The sequence below is a fragment of the Panthera leo genome, chromosome D3 (genome assembly GCF_018350215.1).
Source record: "Panthera leo isolate Ple1 chromosome D3, P.leo_Ple1_pat1.1, whole genome shotgun sequence".
Classification (NCBI taxonomy): Eukaryota; Metazoa; Chordata; class Mammalia; order Carnivora; family Felidae; genus Panthera; species Panthera leo.
Window position 1 is genome coordinate 80,027,085 of NC_056690.1, and position 26,999 is coordinate 80,054,083.

At 33.9% G+C, this 26,999-nt stretch overlaps 1 protein-coding gene across 8 annotated transcripts in view; it reads left to right on the top strand.

Annotated features, from left to right (window-relative positions):
* Window positions 1-26,999, top strand: part of RELCH (RAB11 binding and LisH domain, coiled-coil and HEAT repeat containing) — a 114,456-nt gene that overhangs the window by 27,612 nt on the left and 59,845 nt on the right. For all 8 annotated transcript variants that reach the window (XM_042910355.1, XM_042910350.1, XM_042910351.1 and 5 more), the window contains 9 exons: window positions 5,291-5,362; window positions 5,473-5,528; window positions 5,630-5,743; window positions 8,021-8,224; window positions 8,330-8,421; window positions 9,040-9,324; window positions 12,654-12,729; window positions 13,816-13,911; window positions 25,362-25,474. In XM_042910355.1, coding sequence (XP_042766289.1) covers window positions 5,291-5,362; window positions 5,473-5,528; window positions 5,630-5,743; window positions 8,021-8,224; window positions 8,330-8,421; window positions 9,040-9,324; window positions 12,654-12,729; window positions 13,816-13,911; window positions 25,362-25,474 — 1,108 coding nt within the window. The remainder of the gene's footprint in view (window positions 1-5,290; window positions 5,363-5,472; window positions 5,529-5,629; window positions 5,744-8,020; window positions 8,225-8,329; window positions 8,422-9,039; window positions 9,325-12,653; window positions 12,730-13,815; window positions 13,912-25,361; window positions 25,475-26,999) is intronic.

A 26,999-nucleotide genomic window follows, 5' to 3' on the forward strand; every position in this document is an offset into this window, starting at 1 on the left:
ACAGATTTGCCCAGTAGCCTCTGTATGATAAGGGATCAGGACATACGTTTTTATTCCAGAGCCCACGATATATCTTTTATTATCAGCCTGTCACTTTAACCCATCTGTACATTCATATGGATAGCAGAATCATGTCTTTCCCATACAAGATGATTTCAACATAGCCATTTTCTTTTAAAAGAAGTAAATTTTTAAAAAGCTTTTCATTTTAAATATTTTCCATTTCTGAATTTAGAAGTGTAAATTTTCACATAAAAATGATTTAAAAAGTAGTAGACACCAAACCAAAATGAGCTTATTAACCTTAGTGTTCTGTATGTTATTAAAGAAATATAGTGTTAGTACGTATACAGTTCACCCCTTAACTTTTCAAGTTTTCTTAAAGATAGCAAGGGACATGTCTATTTTAAATGTTGAGACTGCCATTTTAAAGTTTATTTTAGACATTCTAAGCATCTGCTATGTGTTAGGCACTAGATATAGAAGCATGAAATAAAGTTTCTGCTGTCAAGGAATTGGTCCTGAAAATGTCCGTATCTGTAATATAAATAAATATTCAGTACTTTAGAGAGTGTGGTAAGGACCTTGTTAATTTTGGAACCATGGATAACCCTGTCTCAGTTTCACATGATCTGTCTTTTAGCATCAGAGTCTCTGAATATCCATTCATTCAACTAATATTTGTGGAGTGCTTACTCTACTCAAGGTATTATGCTGTTCTGTTAACAATAACCAACAAAGTAGACATTTGAAGCCTTTACAAAGCTTACATAATCTAGTATACATTCTAAAATGATCTGATTTTTGCCTGGGAAATAACCTGGCCTGTTCCCTGACGAAGAAGGAGCATCAATAGCCCTCTCATCCCTTAACTCTTGGCCTGCAGAATACATATCCAGATTTACCAGATTAAATAAGCCCATTTGTCTCTTTCTTATGTATTTCTCTCGTGGTACAGATATCTATACTTCCTATTAGTAATACATTTTGTTTCTCTTATTTTGAGCCTTACTTAAATCTTTATGATTTTGCGTGATTTGAAATGGGATAGATGCTCCAACAAGGCTTTAAAGGCAACAAGCTTTTAATATGGTTATAGGGTGTTATGATTTTTTTTAAGTTTATTTACTTGAGAGAGAGGGAAGAACGAGCTGGGGAGGGGCAGAGAGAGAGAATCCCGAGTATGCTATACGATGAGCACGGAGCCCGACATGGGACTTGATCTCCCAACTGTGAGATCATGACCTGAGCCGAAATCAAGAGTTAGATGCTGAACTGACCTGAGCCGCCTGGGCACCCCTAGGGTGTTGTAATTTATATGATAAGTCATAAAGGTCTGAACTAGGACAATTGCAGAGACAATTGAGGTGAATAGCTTTTTAAAGGGTTATTCAAGGGTTGGAAATAATATGGCTTGGACATTTAATAAATGTGGACTGAGTAAGCACAAGGGATAAGTGAAGAGTAATCTCCAGGTTTCCTGTTTGGGCATCTGGATAGATAGTGGTGCCATTAATGGAGAGAGGCTGCAGGAGGAAGAAGGAGAGCAGATTTGAGAGGAGGATGAAATTCATTTAGATAGAATCAAATTCAAAACCTATGAGACATTCAGGTGGGCATGTCCTCGAGATAATTAGGTAGGACTGTATCTTTGGGAAAAGGTTTAAAGATTTTTGAATCTTCGGAGTAGTTGTCACAGTTAAAACCATAAGAGTAAATAAATATCAATCCAGTGGGGTATGTAGGGTAAGAAAAGGACCAAAGATAGTACCCTGAAAAACATCAGCTTTGGGATGAGTGACAGAGGATTCTATGAGAGAACCTGAGCAGGTTCTCACTAGGATGAACAGAAAACTAAATGTTTATAAACTATGGAGATTGCGTCTTGCTTCCATTCATTTATTTTTCACTATCTACTAGTCTTGTCTAACAATAAGTAGTATTCCTTTCTGACGTTTATAATAGGCAGGGAGAATTCTCTAAACCCCGGAGGGGTAGTGATGGTACTGCCTTACGATTTTTGTATCATTTTAGGAATAGATTTGTATTTTAACTCATATTCTTAAAAGAATTTTCCTATTTCTTAGAACTGTTCCTGGGATAATAAAATAAGTAATAAAAATGGGGAAATAGTTGTGGTACCTGGCTCAGTCAGTTGAGCATCCAACTTTGGCGCATGTCATGATCTCACGGTTCGTGGGTTTGAGCCCCATGTCCGGCTTTGTGTTGATACCATGGAGCCTGCTTGGGATTCTCTCTCTCCCTCTCCTTCTGCCCCCCCACCCCCGGCTTGTTCATGCTCTCTCTCAAAAATAAATAAACATTAAAAAAAAAGGGGAAGTGGTATTTTATTATGAAGTCAAATCTCTTTGAAAAAAAAAATAAACCAGGAAATTCTGACTTGAAAGAAGACTGTTTCATGTCTACCATGGCAAGGACCTTGGCTCAGCCCTGTTGATTGGGACTCTTCAACAATGAACAGGAACAGGAATGAAGAAATACTTGACTCTGATCAGAGTTATATCAGAGTTATGGAAAAAATTTTCTAAATTAATATTTTGAGTTCTGTGCCAAAATATCCTAGACTAGCAAATATTTCAATATATTTGTGATACATAGTGATACATTGATTGGGCCACAAAGGATTGATTTTTTTTTTTTTTCTGCTTTGAAATTTAACATTTTACCTTTATGTAAAGTCATGAGAACATGATCTTGCAGCACTCAGATACCTCTGGTAGAATACCGGTACTCCAACCCTCGTTGGTAAAGAGCAGTTACAACCACTCTAGAGTTGTTTATACTGGCAATCATTAATTATTTTGGTAAGATTGTAATATGTAATATTAGAATATACCTACACCTTTGCACTTACTACTTTAGTTCCAATAAAGTTGCCTTCAGTAGGGTTAGGCTACTTGTAGAGGATTTGAGATAGTGGAGTGAGCAGGTTGGTAGTTGGTTCCTACAGTGTTTTTCTGTTGTCGTTGTTGTTGTTGTTTGTTTGTTTGTTTGTTTGTTTACAAACATAAACATCCTTAAACATTTTTATGAAGAATTAAAATATGTGAAAAATACTTGGAGGTTATTTGGTACAATGTATCTCTTTTGGTACAATTTATCTCTTTATAGAATATTTAATTTTAAGCTTTAATCCAGTGTTTTTTAATAAAGGAGACAAATTCATATATGTGTAAATATAACTATTTAGACTTTCTTGTGAAACTTTCTCATGTAACTGCAATTACTTGATCATACTGTGCCTTTATAGAAATGTCCTATAGCTTCAAATATATATGCCTTTGTCTTTCAAAGTCTATATTGTATATTAAGAAACATGCAGCAGAGTGAATTCATTTTGATAAGCACTATCTTTTCAAAACATTGGTAACTTTTAGTGACATTTGGCAATGTATTTGTAGATGTGCATAAAAATATAAATTCTTGCCGTCTGACATGGGTTTTTCTGGCTTTCTGTGCCTTGATCATTCAATGTTTTGCTCTTAGTCACCTAAACTTTTCACCAATTGAATTTGAGTTTTTCACAGTTTGTGTTTTAACCTTTTTTTTTTAATTTATTTTTTTCATATTTCTATCATTCTGGTGCAGGCATTTCTGATCTGCAATTGTTCTGTAACATGTCTTAGTAAATTGTAAGTGATACTGAAAGCATAATACATATACTGATTTTACTTAAGGCATAGTTAAGTATTTTTAGATCCAAATCAGTTACCTAGAGCTTTGAAATTAAACCTGTTTTGTACTTACACACTGAAAGTGTGCATTCGGATTTTAAACACAAACTCTGTTTCCAGAAGTGTAAGTTTTAGGAAAAGTGTTTTAACTTTGTTGCACAGAAATGTTTGCAGATCAGCATTGCTAACTACCAAAAAAGAAGTAACATACATGTCATCTGACTTTTAGTTGTGCTTTCATGTTGCTGCAGTGAAGTTCTGTGCATCAAAATAATTGGCCTTCATGTACTAGATGTGATTCAATTACATCTTAAGTTTTTAATGGAAATATGCAAACTGAGTGAATCCTAATTTTTCCATATATTTTTATAGCTGTATTGTCTCTGAGAGCATCTCATTGCCATCTTCTTTTTCTGTTTATTAGCCAATCAGGAAAAACTTGCCATCTTTAAATTTTTTAATTTGCTGGATTTTATGCAGAACTATTTAAATACTATAATTTTTAAATATCTAGTTGTGACAAAGATCACTTAATTTTCCCAGAGCTTTACTTCATGGAAATGGCTTCTCCCCCCGCAGTTAAGCTTGCTTTTTCTTCAGAGCAATATTTATGTATTTTAAAGACAGTTCCCAGTAACGACACATATAGTGAAATCTTGCTTCTGATGAAACATTTTAAAGAGCTTTTAAAAATGTTTCCTCAGATTCATGTTTATCTTATCAATAACAAGAGAAATCTTTGAGTTTCATTAGTTAGTATCTCTTAACATGAAGAGATATCTATTTGGAGAGTTATCAGAAACTTTGAAATCCTACCTAATTTTACTTAGTATCCTTAGGTACTCTGCATTTAGAATTAACACATTTACTTTAGAATGGTCTTAAGTAAAAATTGAAAGACAAACTGTTTCTACCCTTTGGCTTTAAATGAAACCTAAAACCCATAGGAACATTTTTTGAGATATGTGTTTAACATATCTATGCTTGTTTGTAGAAAACAGACATTTGTTGGTAGAAAAACGTACAGCTGTGACAACGTTTGTTAAATATTTAAACTGTATTTCTTCAATATCTTAATGAAGGGATATATTCACTAATGTTTCTGTATATTGATTTATAACATTATTCTATATAATGCATTTAAAAATACCCTTAACTTTTTTTTTAAGTATATTTTCTTGGACTTGATCTAAGTTTTTGTCTTTTCCCCTAAACTATGTCACCTGAAAACGTTCCGTTGCATTTTCTTACCTCCAGTGAGGGAAGTACAAGCACCCAGACGACTACTATTTTTATTTACCTAAATGAGAGTATGCCATAGATTTTATTTTTAAATAGAGCCATTCCTTGTCAGACAGCTAGAACATTTGATCAACAATCCCCCTGAATTCTAAAACTATGGAAAACATTCACCAGTTTGCTTGCAAACCAACTCTGCTGCATGCGTTCACAAATTTCATAAAGATTGCATGCTTTCTGTTTTCAATACAGATTGTATTTTTTTTTCATACCCATCCTTGCTTTTTATTTTTTTATTTTTGTTTCCCCTTTCTTGGTTGGATGCCTGTGTGTGTTTATTCCAAATCCCTGTCCAGTCCTGGAGTTTGAACTACGGAAAGCCAAGGAGACCATTCAGGCCCTCCGAGCCAACCTGACAAAGGCTGCAGGTGGTGTACATAAAATTTTTTGAGACTTTTTCTACTTTGACGATGTAGAAGTAGCTGAGATATTTTCAAATGTAAAGTAGTAAAGTATTATTTATATTTTCTTCCACCAGAACATGAAGTTCCTTTACAGGAACGAAAAAATTACAAATCAAGTCCTGAAATTCAGGTGGGTGAATGACAGACCTAAAAGTATCTTCCACATAAAATGGTAGCACAAGTATTGATGGAAGGACGCTTATAGTATTGTATCTTTTATTTTGCCTGTAGGAACCAATCAAACCTCTTGAAAAGAGAGCTCTAAACTTCTTAGTCAATGAATTTTTATTGAAGAATAACTACAAGCTTACATCAATAACCTTTTCAGATGAAAATGATGATCAGGTACAATTACTTTTTTTTTTTTTTTTTTTTTTGGACAATGATTTGTTTCCTTTTTCACTTACAACGTACTTACTTTCTTTTTTACCTAGTTTCTTTAGTTTTCTAGAAGTCATACGGTAAACTTCTATAATGCTAGTTACCAGACACTTGTGCACCCACACAGTCGAGTATTCTTTCGGTCATCCGCCCATTGCCACACTCCACTTTGTCACTGTCTTGCTCCCACTACATCCATTTCATCTTATTAAGATCTCCGCCTTCCGAACAGCTCTGTTTTCACGTCAGCCATCTCCTGCCTACTACTTTAAATCCTTCCTTATCAATTCTAAACTCCAAAGCACTCTCAACTTTTGTTTCAGCTTATCCTCCACCTGCCTCACCAAAATTAGCTTTCACCTATTTATTATAATCTTGCCAAACAGAAGGGCTGGCATCCCCCTCAGCATATCTGGTTCCTTCGGAGTTTTGTGCTTTTGTTCGTTCTTTCCCCTTGTCACTGAAATACAATTAGTTCCCCTGTCCCCTTGTTGCCATGTGCCTTGTAAATACCTAAACCTTTTCCATGAGAGTGCACACAGGTCATCACCTTTCCAAGATCTTTCCTTCTGCCTCAAGATAGAAACTTTCTCCTCTCTCAATTCTTGACAGTTCTTTAATTATAGTACATATGATACTTTCTTTATGTCCTCACTCTTGCATGGTGAAAGCCCCTGAATGGCAACAATATTTTATTCCTTTTTCTAAACACCTGGTAGATATCCAGTAAATGTTTGTTGAATATAGATGGATGAATGGACATTTGAATCATATGTGCAATAGTCATTTAATAATTTTTTTAAAGCTTAAATTTGTTTAGTTCTTGTTGTAAGCCAAGCACTGTGTTAAGACCTTAATATACATTTTATTTTATCCTTACAAAAATCCTCAGAGGTAAGTATACCCATTTTACAGATGATATGTTTAAGTTTCCAGTTAATTTATAACAGTAATAAATGGAGACAGGAATTTCATACTTGAGTCTGATTTCTCCAGAGCCCCCACTTTTAATACCTGCCTTATATCTGCTTCAGATTTAAACGTCAATAATGGCTATTGTCATTATTCAAATAAAGTCTCAAAGGAATGAGTATCACATTTAGAACATTGAGATGAATATGGCATAGTTTCTCAAAGAAGGTTTCCCAAATAAATTATAAATAAATAAGTTACAAGATACCAAATTAGTACTAAATTTTGATGTATTAGAGAAAGAATGATAGGACAGTATATTTGCATGTGATTGATTACTCTGGAATTTTATAAAGCTCTTCAAAAAAATCTTTGCCCTTAGAATGCTTGAGGTGCTATGCCTTTTTGTACTTTAGTAATAAAATTGTGTTAGACTGAATTCAAGAGAATGCTTTATGTACAGCAAACCAAAGAGGAGCTATTTGGATTCTGAAAATTGTTGAAAGCATTTCTAATAATATAAATTAGATTAGGGGCACCTGGGTGGCTCAGTCAATTAAGCATCCAACTCTTGATCTCTGCTTAGGTCAGGATCTCATGGTTCACGAGTTCCAGCTGCGCGTCGCGCTGTGCTAATATTGCAAGGCCTGCTTGGAATTCTCTCTCCCTCTGTCTCTCTGCCCCTACCCCACTTGTGCACACTCTCTCTCTCTCAAAATAAATAAATAAACTTAGAAAAAAATTTTTTAAGAAAAATAATATAAATTAGATTCAAACAGCTATAACAAGAAAGCAAGCAGATTAAATTGCTTGCTTACCCACCAGAGATTACACTAAATTTATGTAGTTTAGAATAATAAAGGAAGAACAAAATTAATGCCATCAATGAGTTTACTTGTAAATAATGGGTACAATTTATGAACTAAGATTTTCTTCATGTAGACATGTTCTATGATTTCATGCAAATATTTAAGTATATTTTATAAGTTGAAAATTAACGCAATTTAAAAGTTAAGAGTTAACGTTTTTAAGAGATTTCATAAAAAGATTTCATACAATGTGCAACAATTTGACATCTAAAACAGTTAAACCTGTTTACCTAGAACATCGAGAAACTTACAAGAATAATATTAGACAGTGGAAGATAGATGTAAAATAAGTTAACAGTGTTGTTTACCTACTTGGACCTTACCCTTTGACCTTACAACAACATTATGATTATGTTGGGTTTTCAAGATACTAGCCTGTAAGGAATAAAATGAATCTCAAAAATGCAGGATAAAATTTCATCATAGTTTTTTTTTAATGTTGTTATTATTTATCTTTTAGGATTTTGAACTATGGGATGATGTAGGATTAAACATTCCAAAACCTCCAGACTTACTGCAACTCTACCGAGATTTTGGAAACCATCAGGTGACGGGGAAAGATCTTGTGGATGTGGCCAGTGGTGTAGAAGAAGATGAATTAGAGGCTCTTACACCAGTTTTAGGCAACCTTCCTCCAAGCCTTGAAACTCCTCAGACTGTAGAGGTGAGTAATACTAACTAACTAGTCAAGTCCACAAAAAGTTTTTAAACTGTGTCAAAGCATGCTATGAGATCTTAAGTTTCTGTTTTTCTCCCATTTTGATTTTAGAACTCCTTGCTAGTACAGAAATTAGAAGATAAAATTAGTTTATTAAATAGTGAGAAATGGTCTTTGATGGAGCAAATCAGAAGACTTGAAAGGTTAGTACTTAATCATCATTTCTAAAAAATCTCTTAAAGATTTAAAAGAAATTGGCACGTTATATAAATATATAAGATAACATTTCAGTTGTAAGACGTAACTTTTCATATTCTGATACTTCTGAAAAAATGTCTTTTAATTGCTTTATATATTTAATATCTTCTTCCCCCCACCCCCTGCAAAAGTTATTAAGTAATTGTAGTAATCATATAATTGATTAACTCTTGGAACGAAGGAATAAGATAGTGTTTATTAGTTGTGTCAGTATTAATAACTCCCTCACATTAATGTTGTAAATATTTCCCACAGATTATCTCATTAATCCTTCTTGTAATCCTGTGGGTTGGATGCAGTTTTTCCCATTTTGCAAATACAGAAAAGTGCCAGTTCAAAGCAGAGTTTATAAGGCCATTTTTATGCTTCATTGAGTTTGTAGCTATACTTTTAGGTATATGAAGCATTCGTGTATATGGTACAGAAAAGATTAATCAGTTGCCAACCAATTTTCTATTAATATGTTATATGTTTAATGAATTAAATCTATTACGAGGTTTATGCTATTGCCAAAGTTTTAAGAAATATACTTGTTCTCTGATAATTTCTCTTCCTTTCTACAGTGAAATGGACTTCCTCAAAAATGAACACTTTGCCATCCCAGTGGTTTGTGACTCTGTTCAGCCTTCTTTGGATCATAAAGACTCTGAAGACACTGGACAGAATCCAGTTATAAATAGTTCAGACAAGGAAAAAGACAAGGATATCCATCTCTCAAAATCAGATGAAGTGGATTCCTCTATTCCTAAGGAGAATTTCCCAAGTTCTCTCCCCAGGAGAGAAAGAGAAGAAATGCCCTCTTCTTCTCCATCAAGTAAAAACACAGTCCATTTTGATAAACCCAATAGGTTAGTATGCATCCTGTGTCTTGAAGTGCATCTTTCATGTATTTTGTTTCTTGCCAAACTGGAGGAGCTTCATTGTTTATTTTGCAGGTCACGTGTATGAGTTTTTACATTTGTCATGAAATGAACACATAGCAAAGTACATGTCTCAAAAAAACCAAACAACAACAAAAAAAACCTATCACAAAGTCATTACTAAGTGAAATTATATTAAAGAGGATAAAAACATAAAGGGAGTAGCTTCTATCTTAGCCAAGTACTTAAACTCATAAAATAATATGTATGTTCTATGTGCTTTAAGCACTGGTAGTGGTTGGTTTTTACCTTTTCTCTATCCAGTCATTAACAGACTCAGTATGAGCTGTTGGTGTTACAGTTACCAATGTAAATGGGGGAATTGTTTCTGCTCCTAGTCCTTTCTCCTGTGTCTGCTCCCATTACTAATATTGTATTATTAATATCCTCTTGTTTCATTTAATTTTTGTTGGGTCTCAGTGATTGAACTTTGATGAGAAAATAATGGCACCTGCCCTTTTACGATCCAGGTTTTCCGGTGGAGGAGAGAATATAATTAAAAATGTTTTCAGGTTGTAATATGAAAAAGTCATTTTAAGAAAAGAATATTTACGGGGCGCCTGGGTGGCTCAGTCGGTTAAGCGGCCGACTTCAGCTCAGGTCATGATCTCACGGTCCGTGAGTTCGAGCCCCGCGTCGGGCACTGTGCTGACAGCTCAGAGCCTGGAACCTGTTTCAGATTCTGTGTCTCCCTCTCTCTGACCCTCCCCCATTCATGCTCTGTCTCTCTCTGTCTCAAAAATAAAAAAAAAACAAACAAAAACGTTAAAGAAAAGAATATTTACTATACTCTTTTTTATATTTTAGGCACAGTTCTAAATTCTTTATGTATCCTAATTTATTTAATCCTCACAAATATCCTATGGTGTATTCTGAACCACACAGTCATGCTTCCTCTCCCTATTTTTTTTTTTTTTTTTTTTTTTTTAAATTCTTATTTATTTTTGAGACAGAGAGAGACAGAGCATGAACAGAGGAGGGCCAGAGAGAGAGGGAGACACAGAATCTGAAACAGGCTCCAGGCTCTGAGCTGTCAGCAGAGAGCCCGACGTGGGGCTCGAACTCACGGACCGTGAGATCATGACCTGAGCCGAAGTCGGACACTTAACCGACTAAGCCACCCAGGCGCCCCCCTATTTTTTTTTATAGTTTATTTATTTATTTATTTTTGAGAGAGAGAGAGCAAGCAAGCCAGGGAGGGGCAGAGAGAGATTGAGAGAGAGAGAGAGAGAGAGAGAGAGAGAGAGAATCCCAAGCAGGCTCTGCACTGTTAGCACAGAGCCCAGTGCAGGGCTTGAACTCATGAACCGTGAGATCATGACCAGAGCTGAAACCAAGAGTCTGACGCTTAACTAACTGAGCCACCTAGGCGCCCCTCCTCTTCCTATTGAATAGATGGATATTACACCTAATATTGGGGTATAATAGGAAAGCATGACTGATTTCTTTTAGACTTTACTCATTGTTAGTAAGAAGTATGTGATTTTTGTATTTTATTTTTTTAAGAAAATCTTTCCGCTGATGAGCCACAACCTTTTGTATACCCACTAGCCATACTTTTTCTTTAGGTATAAGGGAGGTTACAGAGTTGAAGTAGATATGGCTCAGTTCTCAAGGTACATTTTTTTTCTAGTAGGGTAAGATAGAGTCATAAAAATCTGTTATGATATGCAACCATAATGGCATTTGTAGTAGTTCTTTAGTATTTAGGAGTACTTCCGTTTGTTTCTTTTGATATGCCAAAGCCACTTCCTAGAGAAAGATGGTTGTTCAGTTTGTTCAACTAATTTTTTTAGCCCTTAACTAACTATGTGCCAGGTGGTATCAACAAAGAATATAGTGGAAGGCAAAACATGCTGTGATCCCTTCAGTCACAAACCTTATAGTGTGAGAGATGAGCAATCAGACAATCATAATAAAGTATGAAAAATAGTAATATAAGAGAAGTGCAGCTTGCTTTGGGAACACACAATCAGGGCACCTAAGCTAGTCACCAGAGCAGGAAAGGTTTCAGGGAAGAAGTGTCTAACCTGAGACCTAACAACCAAGTAGGAGTTAACCAGACAAAGAGGTAGGAGGAAGGGTGTTCCCTCTCAGGGAGGAGAAAAGAATACCGTATGTTTGGGGAACTAAGAACAATCTAGTAAGGTTTAAGCAGAGACTAAGACATATAAGCCATTTTACCTCATGGGACATGATGGTATCTAAGTTTTAGAGAGTCCTCTGAGGTAGAGGTGATTGGAAGGTAGCAAGACTGGTAGAAAGAAGACCAACAGAGCATCCGTTGGAAGAATCCAGGTAAGAAACGATTGAGCCTGACTTGTACTAGAAAGAAGCGGGTAGAATTTTAGATAAAAGGTAAAAGCTTGGTTGGATTTGAGGTTAAAAGAAAGGGAGAGATAAAGGCTGATTTGTGGTTTCCGGCTTGGGCAATTCAATGGATTATGGAGAGTCTCCTGAAAGAATACGGGAAAAGGAACGTAAATGAGCAAATAGACTCAAATTTGGTACATTACTGTAACTGTCATCATAGAAATTACTGAATGCCACTTTGTAGCGTATACTAAATAAGCTCTGTTTTGTAACTTTTAGTGTTATCCCTTTGAGGATTGAGCACATGAAGTACAGCTCAGTCATGTTTTATGAACACTACTACATAGAAACTAGTGTCTTTTTAGAAATATAAATGTTTTAACCTCATTTATTTAACACGAATAAGTTAATGTTGTTAATTACAAAAAAAAATACTTTATTTACAAAGTACCTTGAATGTTGACTGAACCTCTGCTTCATTTATTTTAATTTTTCCCTCTTTTATGTGGGTTTCTAACACTGAGGTTTATCATTTTATCATTAGATAGGGCCGCAAAACTTTGATTCCTGTCAGCAACTTGTATCCACTATCTACCTTTCTGGGACCACTGAGAATTGGAGACAAAAAAGTCCTCATTTCAGATTTTGCAAATCCTTTCTATAATCATTGACCTGCTGTACCCTTCAGGTTTGATCCATTGATATTTACAGGCTGCTCACTCACATAACATCAAACAATTTTAAGATCAGCAGTGACTGCCAATTTTTTCCCCTGTATAATTCTCCGCTGAAGTGTCCTTCAAGTCATTGGTGGCTGAAAAATCTAGTCGGCATTTGAGGAGCAGGATTAATGCAGGAATGGGAGTTATAATGTGCAGCTTACCTTCTAAATGCCAGTGGTAACTATTTGGTATTGTCCCCTTTTCATCCAATTTTTCTTCTAGGAAATTGTCTCCTGCTTTCCACCAAGCTCTACTTTCTTTTTGTCGAATGTCAGCAGATAGTCGTTTAGGATCAGAGGTAAATTATACCATTTTTGTCTTGGAGCTTTATTAAAACACTTGGTTTTTCTTCTCAGTATCTCATCCAAAAGCAACTGTGATAAGACTATTTCAAATACCCATCTATTTTTTAAAATAATGCTCTAAGAATAGTTCCTAAAATTTTAAACTTTCAAGGAAGATAGTTGATTATTTCTCTGTTCTTTGGATTAAAGTTTATTTAGTATTAAATTGACTTTTTGTAGTCTGTTTTTAATTTGTTATGTCTACTGTCATATGGTAATACGCCTCTCTTTGGTACAATTCAGAAAACCAATGTAAGGGTACACATTGTTTATATTTTAGTTATTTTTAGATTACTCCATTATTTTTTACTTCACTAGTAATGGTTATCTTCAATTGCTGGGTCTGTTAGCTCTCAGATTAGTTTTCCTCAAATGCTTTGTAATTGTGGGAGGTTGGTCTTGAGAGGGTATTTCATGAAAATTTTTTTCTATCTTTATACTCACTTCTCCCTTTCTGGTTGTTTTGTGGTTGATCCCACTTGACCTCCCGCCGGGCTTCTGTTTCACAAAGTCATTGAGAACGTGGAAGAGCTAGAGGCTGGTTTGGATGCATTTCTGGCCTCTGGCCATCCTCCCTGCAAGACTGGGTCAACCTCCACGGGCCTCCTCTTGCATGCAGCTTCGTTCTATAAACTATCACTGTAATCATAGATTGTAGCAATGTGGGCATCTTTTCAAGAATAAAAAAAAAAAAAAAAAGAAAAAGATCATTGAGGCTGCCTCAGTCCTATGTTATCGCTACTTGTTCCCAGAACTGCAGCCTAGTGGGGCTCTTTGGATTCACCCTTGCTTCTTACTGGTGTTTTCCATCCATTTCTTGCTTACGGAAATGTTGATCCTGTTTGGGAACACAGTTATTGTTGATGATGGTGATGTTCTTGTTATTATCATTGCCATCATAAGTTGGAATTTTGGATGTGTATTTGGAGCAGAGGTGGCAGGGTCTAAAGCATGAACTTCAGGTACCATCACACATGGAAGTTCTACACTGTCATCATAATAAATACTGTCATCATTTATTAATTCTTTGGTTTTTCTAGGTGTCTCGGATTGCAGACAGTGAGAAAAGTGTCATGTTAATGCTGGGACGCTGCCTGCCACACATTGTTCCTAATGTGCTGTTGGCAAAGAGAGAGGTGAGACACATAAAAGTGTTTTCATCCCAGTAATCTCATCGTGTTGTCCATTTTTCGTCATTGTGAAGTTTAGTGTTATATTTTTATTTTGTTAAAGTCTATTACTTGCAATCATATTCTTACTTTTGTGCATGCATCTCTGCTCCTAGAGAATGGTTTTACACCTCTGTCAGGTGAGTTCGGTAAAACTGCATGGTATTCATGTTTTCCCAATTTTGCTTAAAGCATCATTAGCTTCTGCAGCACTAACTATTACTGTAGGTCCATTTATGTGCCATGAATACTGTCCGTTTTTTAACTAATTTATTTGATCTCTGCTCTCGACACGATATGCTTAATATGTCTACAAAAATAGACCCTGTGTGTTGAAAATTAACTGGGACTAATAATGTAACTTTTTTCCTAAATAGTTTTATTATATTTGTCAATAATTATACTTGTCTTATGATGATAGGATAGTTATAGCATTGACTACAGTAACTTTTGAAAGTACCTTCTTTTGTTTTTCTTGTAGCTAACTTGTTATTGACACATGCTTAAAATATCCAAACTATAGTAGCCAATATATTTTAGCACACTTAGCCTTTGTTGTGAGCCACACTGTAGAGAGTTATCTTTAGAGTTCTATTTAACCAAGAAAAGACTAATAAAAAGTTACTGTTATCTAATTTAAATGCCAGTGGATGATTTCTTTGTAATCAAGTTTAATAATTTACTTGAATAATTCAGTTTATGAAATCGACTTCCAGTTCACAGCATTTTTTAAAATAAAAAAACGGGTTAAGAATATTTTAGAATGTATCCTGTAAGTTTCTTCTATCATCTTCTTAATATTTACCACTGATTTCAATCATAATCCATGGGACCTACAGTATGATAGGTACACAATGCATTGGCAAACCATATAAAGCTTATTCTTAATTATTTGTTTAGCACAAGAAATTTGTACTGATCCTCAAGAAGACTTACATGTAGAGACTTACATGTAAAACTTATATTAAAAATGTTTATTCCTATAGGTGTTTTGGATTTAAAAAAAAGATTTAAAAGACTGCTTTCTTACTGGTGGTTTTATTTTACCTAATATATAAAAAGAGTGGTGAGATATTAATACATGTGGAAAATTTTCTGTATCTTGAAGGATCAGTGTCCAATTTCAGATTGTTTTGCAGTTCTGCCTGGCAGAATGGTGTTTGAGCTTCTTTTCCTTTTTTAGCTTGTAACATAATCAATGCAATGCATTAATGTTTGCATCCCTTTTACTATATTTCCTTAATATAATCTTTAAAATATCACAGAAGCCTAATTGTTATGAGATGCAGTTTAAGCCTTTTTTATTTTAATTTCCCCTTTTTTTATCATAAAAGACTCTACCACTAAAATCTGATTGTACTGCATGAAGTATTTATGAATTTGCATCATCAGTAATCAGATACATTATATATAAATATATATGTTAAGCATATGTATTTATACATACATATTTTGTTTGTGGTATGATGTTTACTTTTCTGGCTGACCTTAGTTTTTGTATTTAAAAAATATATACTTATAATTTCATGAAGAAGTGATCGTTGATCTGTTTATTTGTACGTTATTCTATCAGAAAATTTACCATTTGTATCAAAAGTTGTATTTTCTTGAAATTAAATTGGTAAATAATGAAGTTTATTTTGGTTTGGTTTGAAACCAATCCCAGGGCATGAAAGGACAAAACTTTTATTTCATTTCATCCTTTGATATTAGATTATTTTTATTTAATATTTCATCTTAATTCCTTAAATATATATTTTTAAAAAGGTCTTGTGATTAAAGGATATTTTGATTTTTCTTATTTCTCAAGTTTTTATATAATCTCTTATCAGTATAAGCCTTTTTGTTGGTATGCAAATACAATTAAAACGTCCTTCAGTAAACTGATTGGTCATAATAATATCCTAGCTGCTTAATTAGAAAGAGGATTTAAGGTTTTGATTAAGTAATACATTCACCAGGTTTAACATCTTTTTAAATGTAAGAGGATAAACAACAAAAACTCTTCCCCTCTCCCTGAGCCACCATCTCACGTGCAATAAATATTATTAGTTTCTAGTATATTTTATTAAGTCTTTTGCCCATTTTTTAATTGGGTTGTTTGTCTTTGCTTTTGAGTCATAGGAGTAAGAACAATTCTGGATATTAAACCCTTTTATATGATTTGCAGTATTTCCTTCCATTTGGTAGGTTGTCTTTTCACATTTTTGATAATGTCCTTTGGTGGACAAATGTTTTTCATTTTTATTAAGTCTGATTTATTTATTTTTTCTTTTGTTGCTTGTGTTTTTGGTATCAAATTTAAGAATCTATTGACAAGTCAGAGGTCAGGAAGATTTATTTATCCCTGTGCTTCCTTCTAATAGTTTTATAGCTTTAGCTCTTAGATTTAGGTCATTAATCCATTTTGTATTTATATATGGAGTGAGGCAGGGATCCAGTTTTATTCTTTTCGTGTGATTATCCAGTTGTCCCAGCACGATTTGTTGAAATGTTTCCCCACTGAATAGTTATGGCATCATTGTCAAAAATCATTTGTCTGTAGATGTTTGGATTTATTTCTAGACTCTCAGTTCTGTGAGACCAATTCTTTTGGTCTTTTATGCTTATCTCTATGCCTGTACCAGCCACACTATTTTGATTACTGTAGCTTTGTACTAAGCCCCTTGCAGTTCCATAGGAATTTGATACTCCCCTTTCATTTCTGCAGTAAAGGTCATTGGAATTTTGATAGGGATTGCACTGAATTTATAGATCACTTTAGAGAGTACTGCTATTCTAACAGCAGTAATTCTTCTAATTCATGAACATGGAATTCTTTTTATTTATCTATGTCTTTAATTGCTTTCAGCAATATTTTCTCATTTTCTGTGTACAAGTCTTTCACCTCCTTGTTTAACTTGTTCCTAGATGTTTCATTGTTTTGGACGGTATTATAAATGGAATTTTTCCCTTAATTTCCTTTCAGATTGTTCGTTGCTCATTTATAGAAACAGAAATGATATTTCGGTGGTGATTTCATACCTTACAACTTTCCTGAATTAGTTTATTAGTTCAAGTAGGTTTTGGTGGATTCTATGTGATTTTCTTTATCTAGAATAACATTATCTGCAAATAGAGTTTTGCTTTGTCCTTTCCAATTTTGATGGCTTTTATTTCTTCCTCTGCTTAATTGCTCTGGCTAGGACTTATCGTACAATGGTGAATAGAGGTGTTTTGAGAAAGCAAATATTTTTGTCTTCTTCCTGATTTTATGGGGAAAACTTTTAGTCTTTCACCATGGAGTATGATACTGGCTGTGGGTTTTTCATAAATGCCCTTTATCATATTAAGAATATTTTCTTCTGTTCCTAGTTTGCAATATTCTTATCAAAAAAGGGTATTGAATTTTGTCAATACTTTTTCTGCATTGAGATGATGATTTTTATCCCTTCGTTCTCTTGATGTAGTATAATATGTTCTTGATTTTTCATGTGTTGAACCACCCTTGCATTCCGGGGTAGATCGCACTTCGTCATAATGTATAATTCTTTTAATAATGTTGTTGGATTTAGTATTTTTTTGTACATTTTTGCACATTTTTTTCACATTTTTGCATCTAAATTCATAAGATACTTTGGTCTGCGGTTTTAACATTTATGAGAATTGTCTGGCCTAACATCTGCTCTGTCCTTGAGAATGTTCCATACTTGAGAAAAATATATATTTTGCTGTTGTCAGGTTGAGTGTTCCGTATCTGTCGATTAGGTTTAATTATTTTATAGTGTTCAGGTCCTTGATTTCCTTACTGATCTTCTATCTAGTGGTTTATCCATTATTGAAACTGAGATATTAAGGTCTCCAAATATTATTTTAGAGTTGCATTGTATTTTTTCAGAGATACTTTGTGTGTGTAAGCAAACTCAAATATATGATCTTTCTTCCATGACTCACACAGATGGTACTACACTCTATGCACTATTCTTTACTTTGCTTTTTTTTTCCATATAACATATTTTTGTTTCTTTCTATGTCAGTACATAAAGAACTTTCTCATTCTTAAGGCTGCGTAATATCTAGTTGTTCTATAGTCTCATTTATTTTTTATTTTCTTTAATTTAAAAAAAAATTATAGAGAGAGAGCACAAGTGAGAGAGAGGGACAGAGGGAGAGAGAGAATCTTAAGCAGGCTCCAGGCTCATTGCAGAGCCCAACACAGGGAATGATGCCATGACCCTGGGATCATGACCTGAGCCAAAATCAAGAATCCGACTCTCAACTGACTGAGCCACCCAGGCGTCCCTTTTTATAATAGTTTTTTAAACATGTTTTAAATTAGTGTTTTTTCAGATATTATTGGCCACACTCTCAGTAAGAGAGGCATTTTACCTGATGTGCCAGTATATAATTACAGATATAATTAAAATGAAAGTTTGGAAAAAAATTTAAAAAATTAAAAATTAAAAAAATAAAAAAATTAAAGTTTGACAAATCAAGCCTTACCTTTATGAAATATAAAACATTAAAATAGAAGATAATCAATATCAAACATGATTTTATAAATATTTTTAATTAATAAAGAGTATAGCTAAATAAATAATAAAAAAGAAAAACAATGCTCTTTTTGATCCATTCAATTGATTTTATGACCCATTGTTTTAAAGGGGGGTGACATAAAGGTTAATTAAAGCTATCTAATAAATTAAACTTTTATATTTAATAAAAGTGGAAAGTGCAGTGAATATAGATGTTGGTGTTATTTGTTTTTTAAAAGATAAGTAAACACCCTCACTCAATCTTTTGGTCACAATGATAGCATTTTTCTAAATTTAACATACCATATTTCAAGTCTAAGATGCCATTAATTGTAATAATTAAGTTTAAGAAAGAATTCCAATTAAATGATGACATCTTCTCCATTGTAAGGTACATCCCAATTTCAGAAGTAATAAAAAGTAAAAAAAAAAATTTCCTCCTATATGCTGTTAAGTAATGATAATCTTTTTTTTTTTTTCACCAACTTATGTTTATTTTTTTTATCTTGAGAGAGAGAGAGTGCAAGCAGGAGAGGAGCAGAGAGAGAGGGAGAGAGAGAAATCCCAAGCAGGCTCCATGTGGAGCCCAATGTGGGGGTCAAACTCACCAACCATGAAATCATGACCTGAGCCAAGATCGAGTTAGACGATTGACTGAGCTACCCAGGTACCCCTACGAACATGTTCTATTGATTTGAGAAGGAAAAGAAATCATGAGCAAATTTTCTTTTTGTAGCTTATATAGTAATTCATTTTAATGGGTTCATTGAAGAACTTGAATCTTTCAAACCAAATTGTAGAATAAATATATGTATTTAGTAAATAAGCTAAAGAAGTTGATTCTTCACAAGCTCTGCTTCAAATGCATTTGAAGGGGAAATTCTGTAATTTAAAAATAGGATTTCATAAAAGATTACTTCTAACAGCATTCTTAAATAATACATCTAAATTTAACTTTTATTTTCATTCTATGCCAAGGAAATATGTGCCGTTCAGCTAGCTGACTCGGAAAAGCAAAGAAGTCTGGGCCTGGAATGGGGATGGGCAAGTGGAAATGGGGAATGAGTCCAAGCCTTTTTTTTGAGGTTGAAATTGTTCCAAAATTAGATTGGTGATGGTTGCACAACTCTGAATATACTAAAACCACTGAATGTACACTTGAATTTTTATGATACATAAAATAAATCTCATTAAAGCTGGAAAAAAAAAAGAGACAAAGGAGAGAACCAATTGTCTAAAAGTTTTAAATATAGTTAGTATCTCTAAAGTATCTGATCTTACGAGAAACCAAATTTTGCTCTTTTATATTGGCATTCACGTTTGCTCCCTGGTGAATTTTTTACCTATGTTTTTAACTAAGCCCAGGTAATTATAACTGAATGAGAGTGTTGAAGAGGAAAAGGTTTCACTTGTACCCTTCTAGTTCTTTGGCTAGTCTAGTAATCAGTTTAACATAGGTCAGATTCGTAGGAGAAAAATAAATTCACAGTTGTATGGGGGTCCCATAGCAACATAAGACCCAAGGACAAGCTGCGCAATTCAGTTTCCATCTTGAGCGAAGGAATGGGGTAAGAAAGAGGAGGAGGGTGATTCACAGGACAATAAGAAAAGAACAGATGTTTGGTGATTAGATGTTTCTCCTCCATACAGATGAGTCATTCAAATAAAATAGCTATCTCTTGGTGATAGCTCTTTCTGGCCAGGCCCCCTATCTAAATTCTTTTTGGTAGTTTAAGAGAGAGGTAAAGTTTTTCTTGGGGCTGCTGGATTTTGATTGGCTTTAGCTCAAAATAGTCAAAGTGACACATTTTGGAGAGACTTGTTTTGAACCCCTGCAAGAGTTATGCAATAGAATAGTCAATAAGAATAGTAAAATAGTATGGTGAAGTGGTAAGCTTGGTCCATCTTCTTTACCTATTTAATGTGTATGTGTATGGATGTGTTAATTTTGGAAGTAAATCACATACTCTTTAGCAGTATCAGAGTTTTAAAGTCATTCAAATATTTTACGTAGGCTTCCTGAAGGTTGAGCCTCAGGAATTGTAATAATTCTAAGAATAGGTATTTTAGCAGCCTTTGAAGTATAGAACTTTTCCAGAGGTGAGTAATCTTGTTTTTCGTGTTTTTTTTTTCTTGTGTGAGTCTTTGTAATATTCTTTCCTTCTTCCTTTTTATTTCTTTTTTTAAAGTAAGCTGTGCCCAACATGGGGCTTGAACTCATGACCCCAAGACCAAGAGTCAGTCACATGCTCTACCAACTGAGCCGGCCAGGCGCCCCTCTTGCTTTCTTGCTTTCTTGTTTTCTTTCTTTCTAACTCTATTACTGTCAACATCTCAACAAGTTTAAGCTGAAAATCTAAATCAAAAGGTGTACACTTATCATAACTTGAATTTAAATTGTAATTTGGTATTGCTTAATTTCTAGGCAAAAGACTAGATGGAAAATTTTAAAATAACAACTACCCAAAAGTTTTAAATGAAGCTTGAGTTATAGGAAATAATTTTTTTTAATGTTTTTTATTTTTGAGAGAGCGCAAGCAGGGGAGGGGCAGAGAGAGAGGGAGACACAGAATTTGAAGCAGGCCCCAGGCTCTGAGCTGTCAGCACAGAGCCTGATGCAGGGCTCAAACCCACGGACCACGAGATCATGACCCATGACCTGAGCCAAAGTCACGCTCAACCGACTGAGCTATCCAGGCACCCCTAAGAAATAATTGTAATGAAAGAGTAAGGACAAACAGCGAACTATAATTTACTGGATTAATGTATTACCTTTCTAGAACTGTAGATTTTTTTCTTCTTGACAGGAAGCACTCAAACATTTCCTCATTGGCATCTGATCTAAATGTAATGCTTCCTTTTCTGTTTTAGAATTCTTTCAGATCTTGAAGTCATTATCTTATCAACATTTCCATGCTTTTTTTAATGTTAAAATTTGCCTTCATTCCCCCACCCAACATCTAATCATTCACATTGTTTTAACTCCTTTTTTACCCCATCCCCATTTTTGTAGTCTAAAGGCACTAATCTTTAAAAGACTAAGGTTAAGTAAAAATATTCATAAAATCAAATGTAAAATTCTCTAAAGACATTTCTATCTCTAAAGTGATTTATTACCATTAAAAGTTATTTTGTTTTACTTAAGAACTGAAAGGAGGATTAAAATGGTATAGGCCTTTCTTATTTAATTCTGTACAAAAGTCTATTGGCAACCTGAGAGTTTGAGGGGTGGATGATCCTTCATATAGAGAGAACCAGCTTTGTTATTAAAATTGCAAAAGTTATTTACTTGAGTAAAATGTAAATTACTAAGCCTTTTAGATTAATGAGTTCTAAAGGCCTTAGAAATCTCTTTTCCAAAATGATAATAAAGTATTGGAATGCCTTCTGCAAAAGGATTACTGCAATGATTCCCTCTCTAGTGATCTGTAGGACATCTGTTTTATATTTCACTTCAATACACATTTACTGAGTACTATCAGTTGCTAAAACATGTTTTAAATAAAATATTTAAGATTTCTGTTGCCTTGAAATGTGGACACACACACACACACACACACAAAAAGAAATGTGGACACAGTAAATTTTTGTGTGTAGGGAGATGCATTACCTTTTGGATATGTTACCAAAGCCATAGGTGTTTTCTCACCATGGTTATTATTTTTCATCAACATGCAATCTTAAGTCTAATTTGCTTAAGGATCTTTTAATGTACAAAATTCTTAAGTTTTAGATATGATGTCTAACATTTCTCTCTTATTCTCAATACATTTTTTAATATGCAGTCATTTAAAGACATTTTTGAACCACTGTCACCTTTTCCTCTGAAGGAGATTCAGCTACCAATTTTTAAATGTTTTATTCAAGAATTAGTGTTTTCAAAACACTAGACTTCTTCAACTGGAAAGATGATACCAAAGAGAGAATATTGATTCAAATCTATAAATTTATGAATAATGTTCAAATGGTAAAGCAGATTTAATAAATTCTGATGTGGATGTATCAATACTTCAGAAGCTTGAAAAAGATGAATTCACAGTAAATAAATGTGAACATAGAACAGCAAATACATACAGAATTCATTATTTCAAGAGTGGTACAAATAGAACTTGTGAGTAAATAAATGAATGATAGAGGAATTAAGATATTTGGAGCCAGTCATAACTTAACAATTAAAATCCTTGATTCTATGAGAAACAAACTCCTCTTTCCTCTTTTTTCTACCATCACTTACTGGGCCTCTTCTCAGCTGTGTATTTCTAAAAGAGGAAGAGACTGGCCTACTTTATACATAACTGTTTTAGCCATTATTGTGCCAAGATGTACCTAATTCTCCTTGGCATAGAATATCATCCAAAAATGTTAGGCAGTGACTTCCTATATGTGGTTAATTTTGTCAGCAAGAAATAAAAGCAAATAGCAACATAACATATTACTGTGATTCAGAAAAGGGAAAAGTATTTTCCTTCAGAGCCCTAAATTCATAGAATTTGAGAGTCTTGAGGGTACAAGAAATGACAAAGGTTTTCCTCCCATGTGTGAATTGGTTGGTAATAGCTGCTGTCTTGAGAAGTGCTTTGGTAAGTCCTGTATTAAGACTTTTTGAGGCCAACTTTGATCTCAGAAGGAAAACTTAACAATTCCATAAGCAATAGATAAGGGAATTAATGTATATGAAGTATTTTCCATTTCTACCCTAATCTTAATTTTTGTATGTTTTACTTGTAGAAACTAAAAGTCAGAGAGGTTTGTGATTTGTCATTAGGTTTTCAGTTTGGCGCATCTATAGCCATATTTCAGTTAAAAGATTCTTTATAGTAGGACATAAACTTCCTCTCTGATTAAGGATCACTAAGATTCATGATGTAAAAAAAAAGGGGGGGAAATGTAAGGCACAAAGAATAGTTGAACAATTATTTTGCTATGCTTGTTTTTGAGATAAAGAAGCTAAATAATTATATTTTAAACAGTATGTATATATATAGTTGTAATTACAGCAAATATATTACCTGTGTTTCATCACTTTATCTTTAAAGAGTGGTACAATAGAAAGAGAATGGAGGAAGATTATGGAAAAGTATATATGTGGAGATAATGGAAAGCCAAGAAGAACATTGAGGAGAAAGCAAGAAAACTTGGGAAAGAAGAATCTGACATGAGGGAAAATACAAATAAAATATTTGGGGCTTTTCTTGATTTTCACACATTAAAATAATTTCTCCTTTTGTTAGTGCCTTCTAGAATAACTGCTTTTTCATCTTTAAGGTTCTTCTCTCAGTGGGATATGCTGATGATGCAGTGTCTTAGTACTCTCAGGAGGATCGTTGGCTCTTAGCAGTCTAAACGGAATCCTCTAAGGATTAGGAGAGTCCTTGAGATTAATGGTCTCCTACTCTAGTATTTCATAAAAGATTGTTCAGTTTCTGTAAAGTCAAGACTAATCCATCAAGCATCATATTGAGTCTTCGGTGAAAACATTACTGAACAATACAGGATCCATATGTATACTTTGCCTTCCATTCCCAGTACAAAATCATTTTCCCTCATTACTTTTTGTTTCTTGTCCTTTTCATTTGCTCACTGATGCAAAACCTACAGAGGTGCCCAAATAGAAAGATGACTGAATAAACGTTTCAAATTCCTTTTTACTTCTCAGATGTATTCTTAGCTCTCCTCTGCATCTTCGTACTTTCAATTTAAGATTTATACCAGGTAATTATAATTTTAAGATAATATGTAAAGACTTTAGAAATAGTAGAAAGGAACTTCAAGTCATTCCTTTAAGTTTCAGTCTCAGCTCCTCTAAAAAATGGCATCGTCCATTTCTAAGGAAGCATCTTCAAAACAGGAAGATACTTGCCCTACAGTGTAGACTTTTCTGCAGGGTATCACGCGTTATTACATAGCAGTCAGTTCCTGTTTTAATCTACTAGCACTTTTTGGTGGGTAGGAAGATAGATGGGAAAAAGAAATGGTGGGGTTGTAATCATTCTGTTCTTATTACATCATAGTTATGTCTTTAATATATTACTGAAAAGTAACGATAAAATATTTTCATAATTTAGAAAGTTTTTTCCCGAAAGTATCACTTCTGGACTTTTATTCTCATTAGATTTGAAAATCCATTCCAAAATGAAAAACATTAATATCTTTTTCATATATATTAGAATTTTGTCTTACTTTAATTAAAATGTGAAATAAATTTGGTTTAAGTATTTCTTTGGAAGAGAGAAATAAACTTTTGTTATTACTTTCCTACAAAATATTGAATTCACCTCTGCACGCTGAATGTGCAACAAGTACGATATTACTAAAAATCTCCATTTGAACATAAACCATGTCTGCTGATACTCTGTAGCAGTGCTGAGAGCATCGAACACTTATGGAAATGGTCTTCTTTTTAATGAGCCATAGGGTTAAGTGAGAAGGTACAGAATTACTACTTATATGTAATCTTAATAAAAACAGATGATACTGTACTTGCGGAAGTGGGATGAGTTGTCTTGATTTTCTGTTACCTTTCCAAGCTTTAAAAGATAGCTAGCTTCTGCAAGTTTTTGTTTAAAAACACCTTCAAAAATAAAATTCCTGTGCCAGCTTATAGTGTTCTATAGTCCAAAAACTAGTAGACGATTGGGAAGGACTGGATAAGAAAATAAGGTTAGTTGAATCTTCAGTAATGTTATTTATCACATTGTGATTCACACCTTTCTGCAACCACCACATAAATACATGTTTCAGTGTTTTCTCTTGAATTACCAATGTTACAGAGTTAGAATTTGCTCTTTTGTATGTTGTGATTTATTTCATTTTGAATGTCCATTTAAGAATACCCTGGGGGAAGAAGAGCATATTCTGCAACGCATTTTTACTTTGACTTTTTCCGCCTTCATATTTCTTTAGGAGTTGATTCCCCTCATATTGTGTACAGCATGCCTACATCCTGAGCCTAAAGAAAGAGATCAGCTTCTCCATATACTTTTCAATTTGATCAAGAGGCCAGATGATGAGCAGAGGTAGGTATGACTACTTCTTTGGGAAATAAATATCACGTTGATTGATTCACGTCACTAATGTGGCACCAAGATTAGCATTTTAATCTAAATGCCTTCTTTCTGTCCCGGTATTTATTTTAACAAACAGAGGAAACACTGGCCTCATTCACAGAGTTCTGCAGTGCCTTCGTTCTTGTTATTCCAGTTACTCACGTTAAATTTGTACACTTTTATATTAGTTACCTTTAAACTTCTAATTCAAATATTTCTTTGCCTTTATCTTTCACTTGTGATTTCTAAGAACTCCTAAATATTCCCCCTTTTTCCCGCGGATGAATTACATAGATCACAGCTTCTTAACAGGCTCCACAAAAAACTAAAATATTTAATATATGAATTTCCGCATCATTGGGCTGTCTGTAAACCAATTACTATGTGGCTAGAGGGGTGTAGTATTTTTTGTTTGTTTGTCGTGACTCGAGTGCTCACAACTCTTGATACCTGATTGGAGAAATTAGTTCTGTCTGAGGGTGGTAAAGGGACCCACATCAAGGTGACTTCCCAGAAGAACAGGGAATAGGTTGCGATCAAGTGATAATGATGTCTACCTTAGAGAATAAAATCTTTCAATAAAGGTGGACCTTTTAAGTGAAGCTCTGCAGGTGTGAACGTGAACAGAACATCCTTGTGGGTCAATAGGTTTGACTAAGCACTGGATGGTAAAATGTGGGCATTTGAAATGTTTTTCTGTTATAATTTTCTGTCTTAATGAAAAAGTTTTGCCTACACTTTTGCAAAACAATAGTATTGCACTTTACGGTTAGGTAGGTGACTTTACATATTCAATACTTGTTTTACTGACTGTCACTTTTTACCTCATCTGAGAATGTTGGAAAATCATAAAACAAGTAAAGCTCAAAATTTTATATATATATTTTTAAGTTTCTTTATTTAGTTTGAGAGAGAGAGAAAGTGTGAGTGCATGAGTGGCAGAAAGAGAGAGAGAGAGAGAGAGATCGAGAGAGACTCCCAAGCAGGCTCTGTACTATCAGAGCAGAGCCTGACTTGGGACTCCAACCCATGAACCATGAGATCATGACCTGAGTCAAAGTCAGATGCTTAACCTTAAAGCTCAAAATTTTATTTTTTTATTTTATTTTAATTTTTCTTATTTTTATTGAGATATAATTAATATATAACATTGTGTAAGTTTAAGGTATACAGTAGATTGATTTGATACATTTATATATTGCAATATGATTACCATCAAAGTGTTATCTGATACCCCTATCATGTCATATAATTATTATCTCTTTGTAGGGAGAACAATTAAGATCTAGCTTCTTATCAACTTTGAAGTTTATGATACAATATTAATGACTATAATCACTGTGCTGTGCACTATATTTCCAGCATTTATTTACCTATTAGTTCCAAGTTTGTATCCTTAAACAGCATATCCCCAATTCCTCCACACCCAAGTCCCGGTAACTACCATTTTACTCTCTTTTTACAAGTTCAGCTTTCCAAAATTCCTCATATAAAT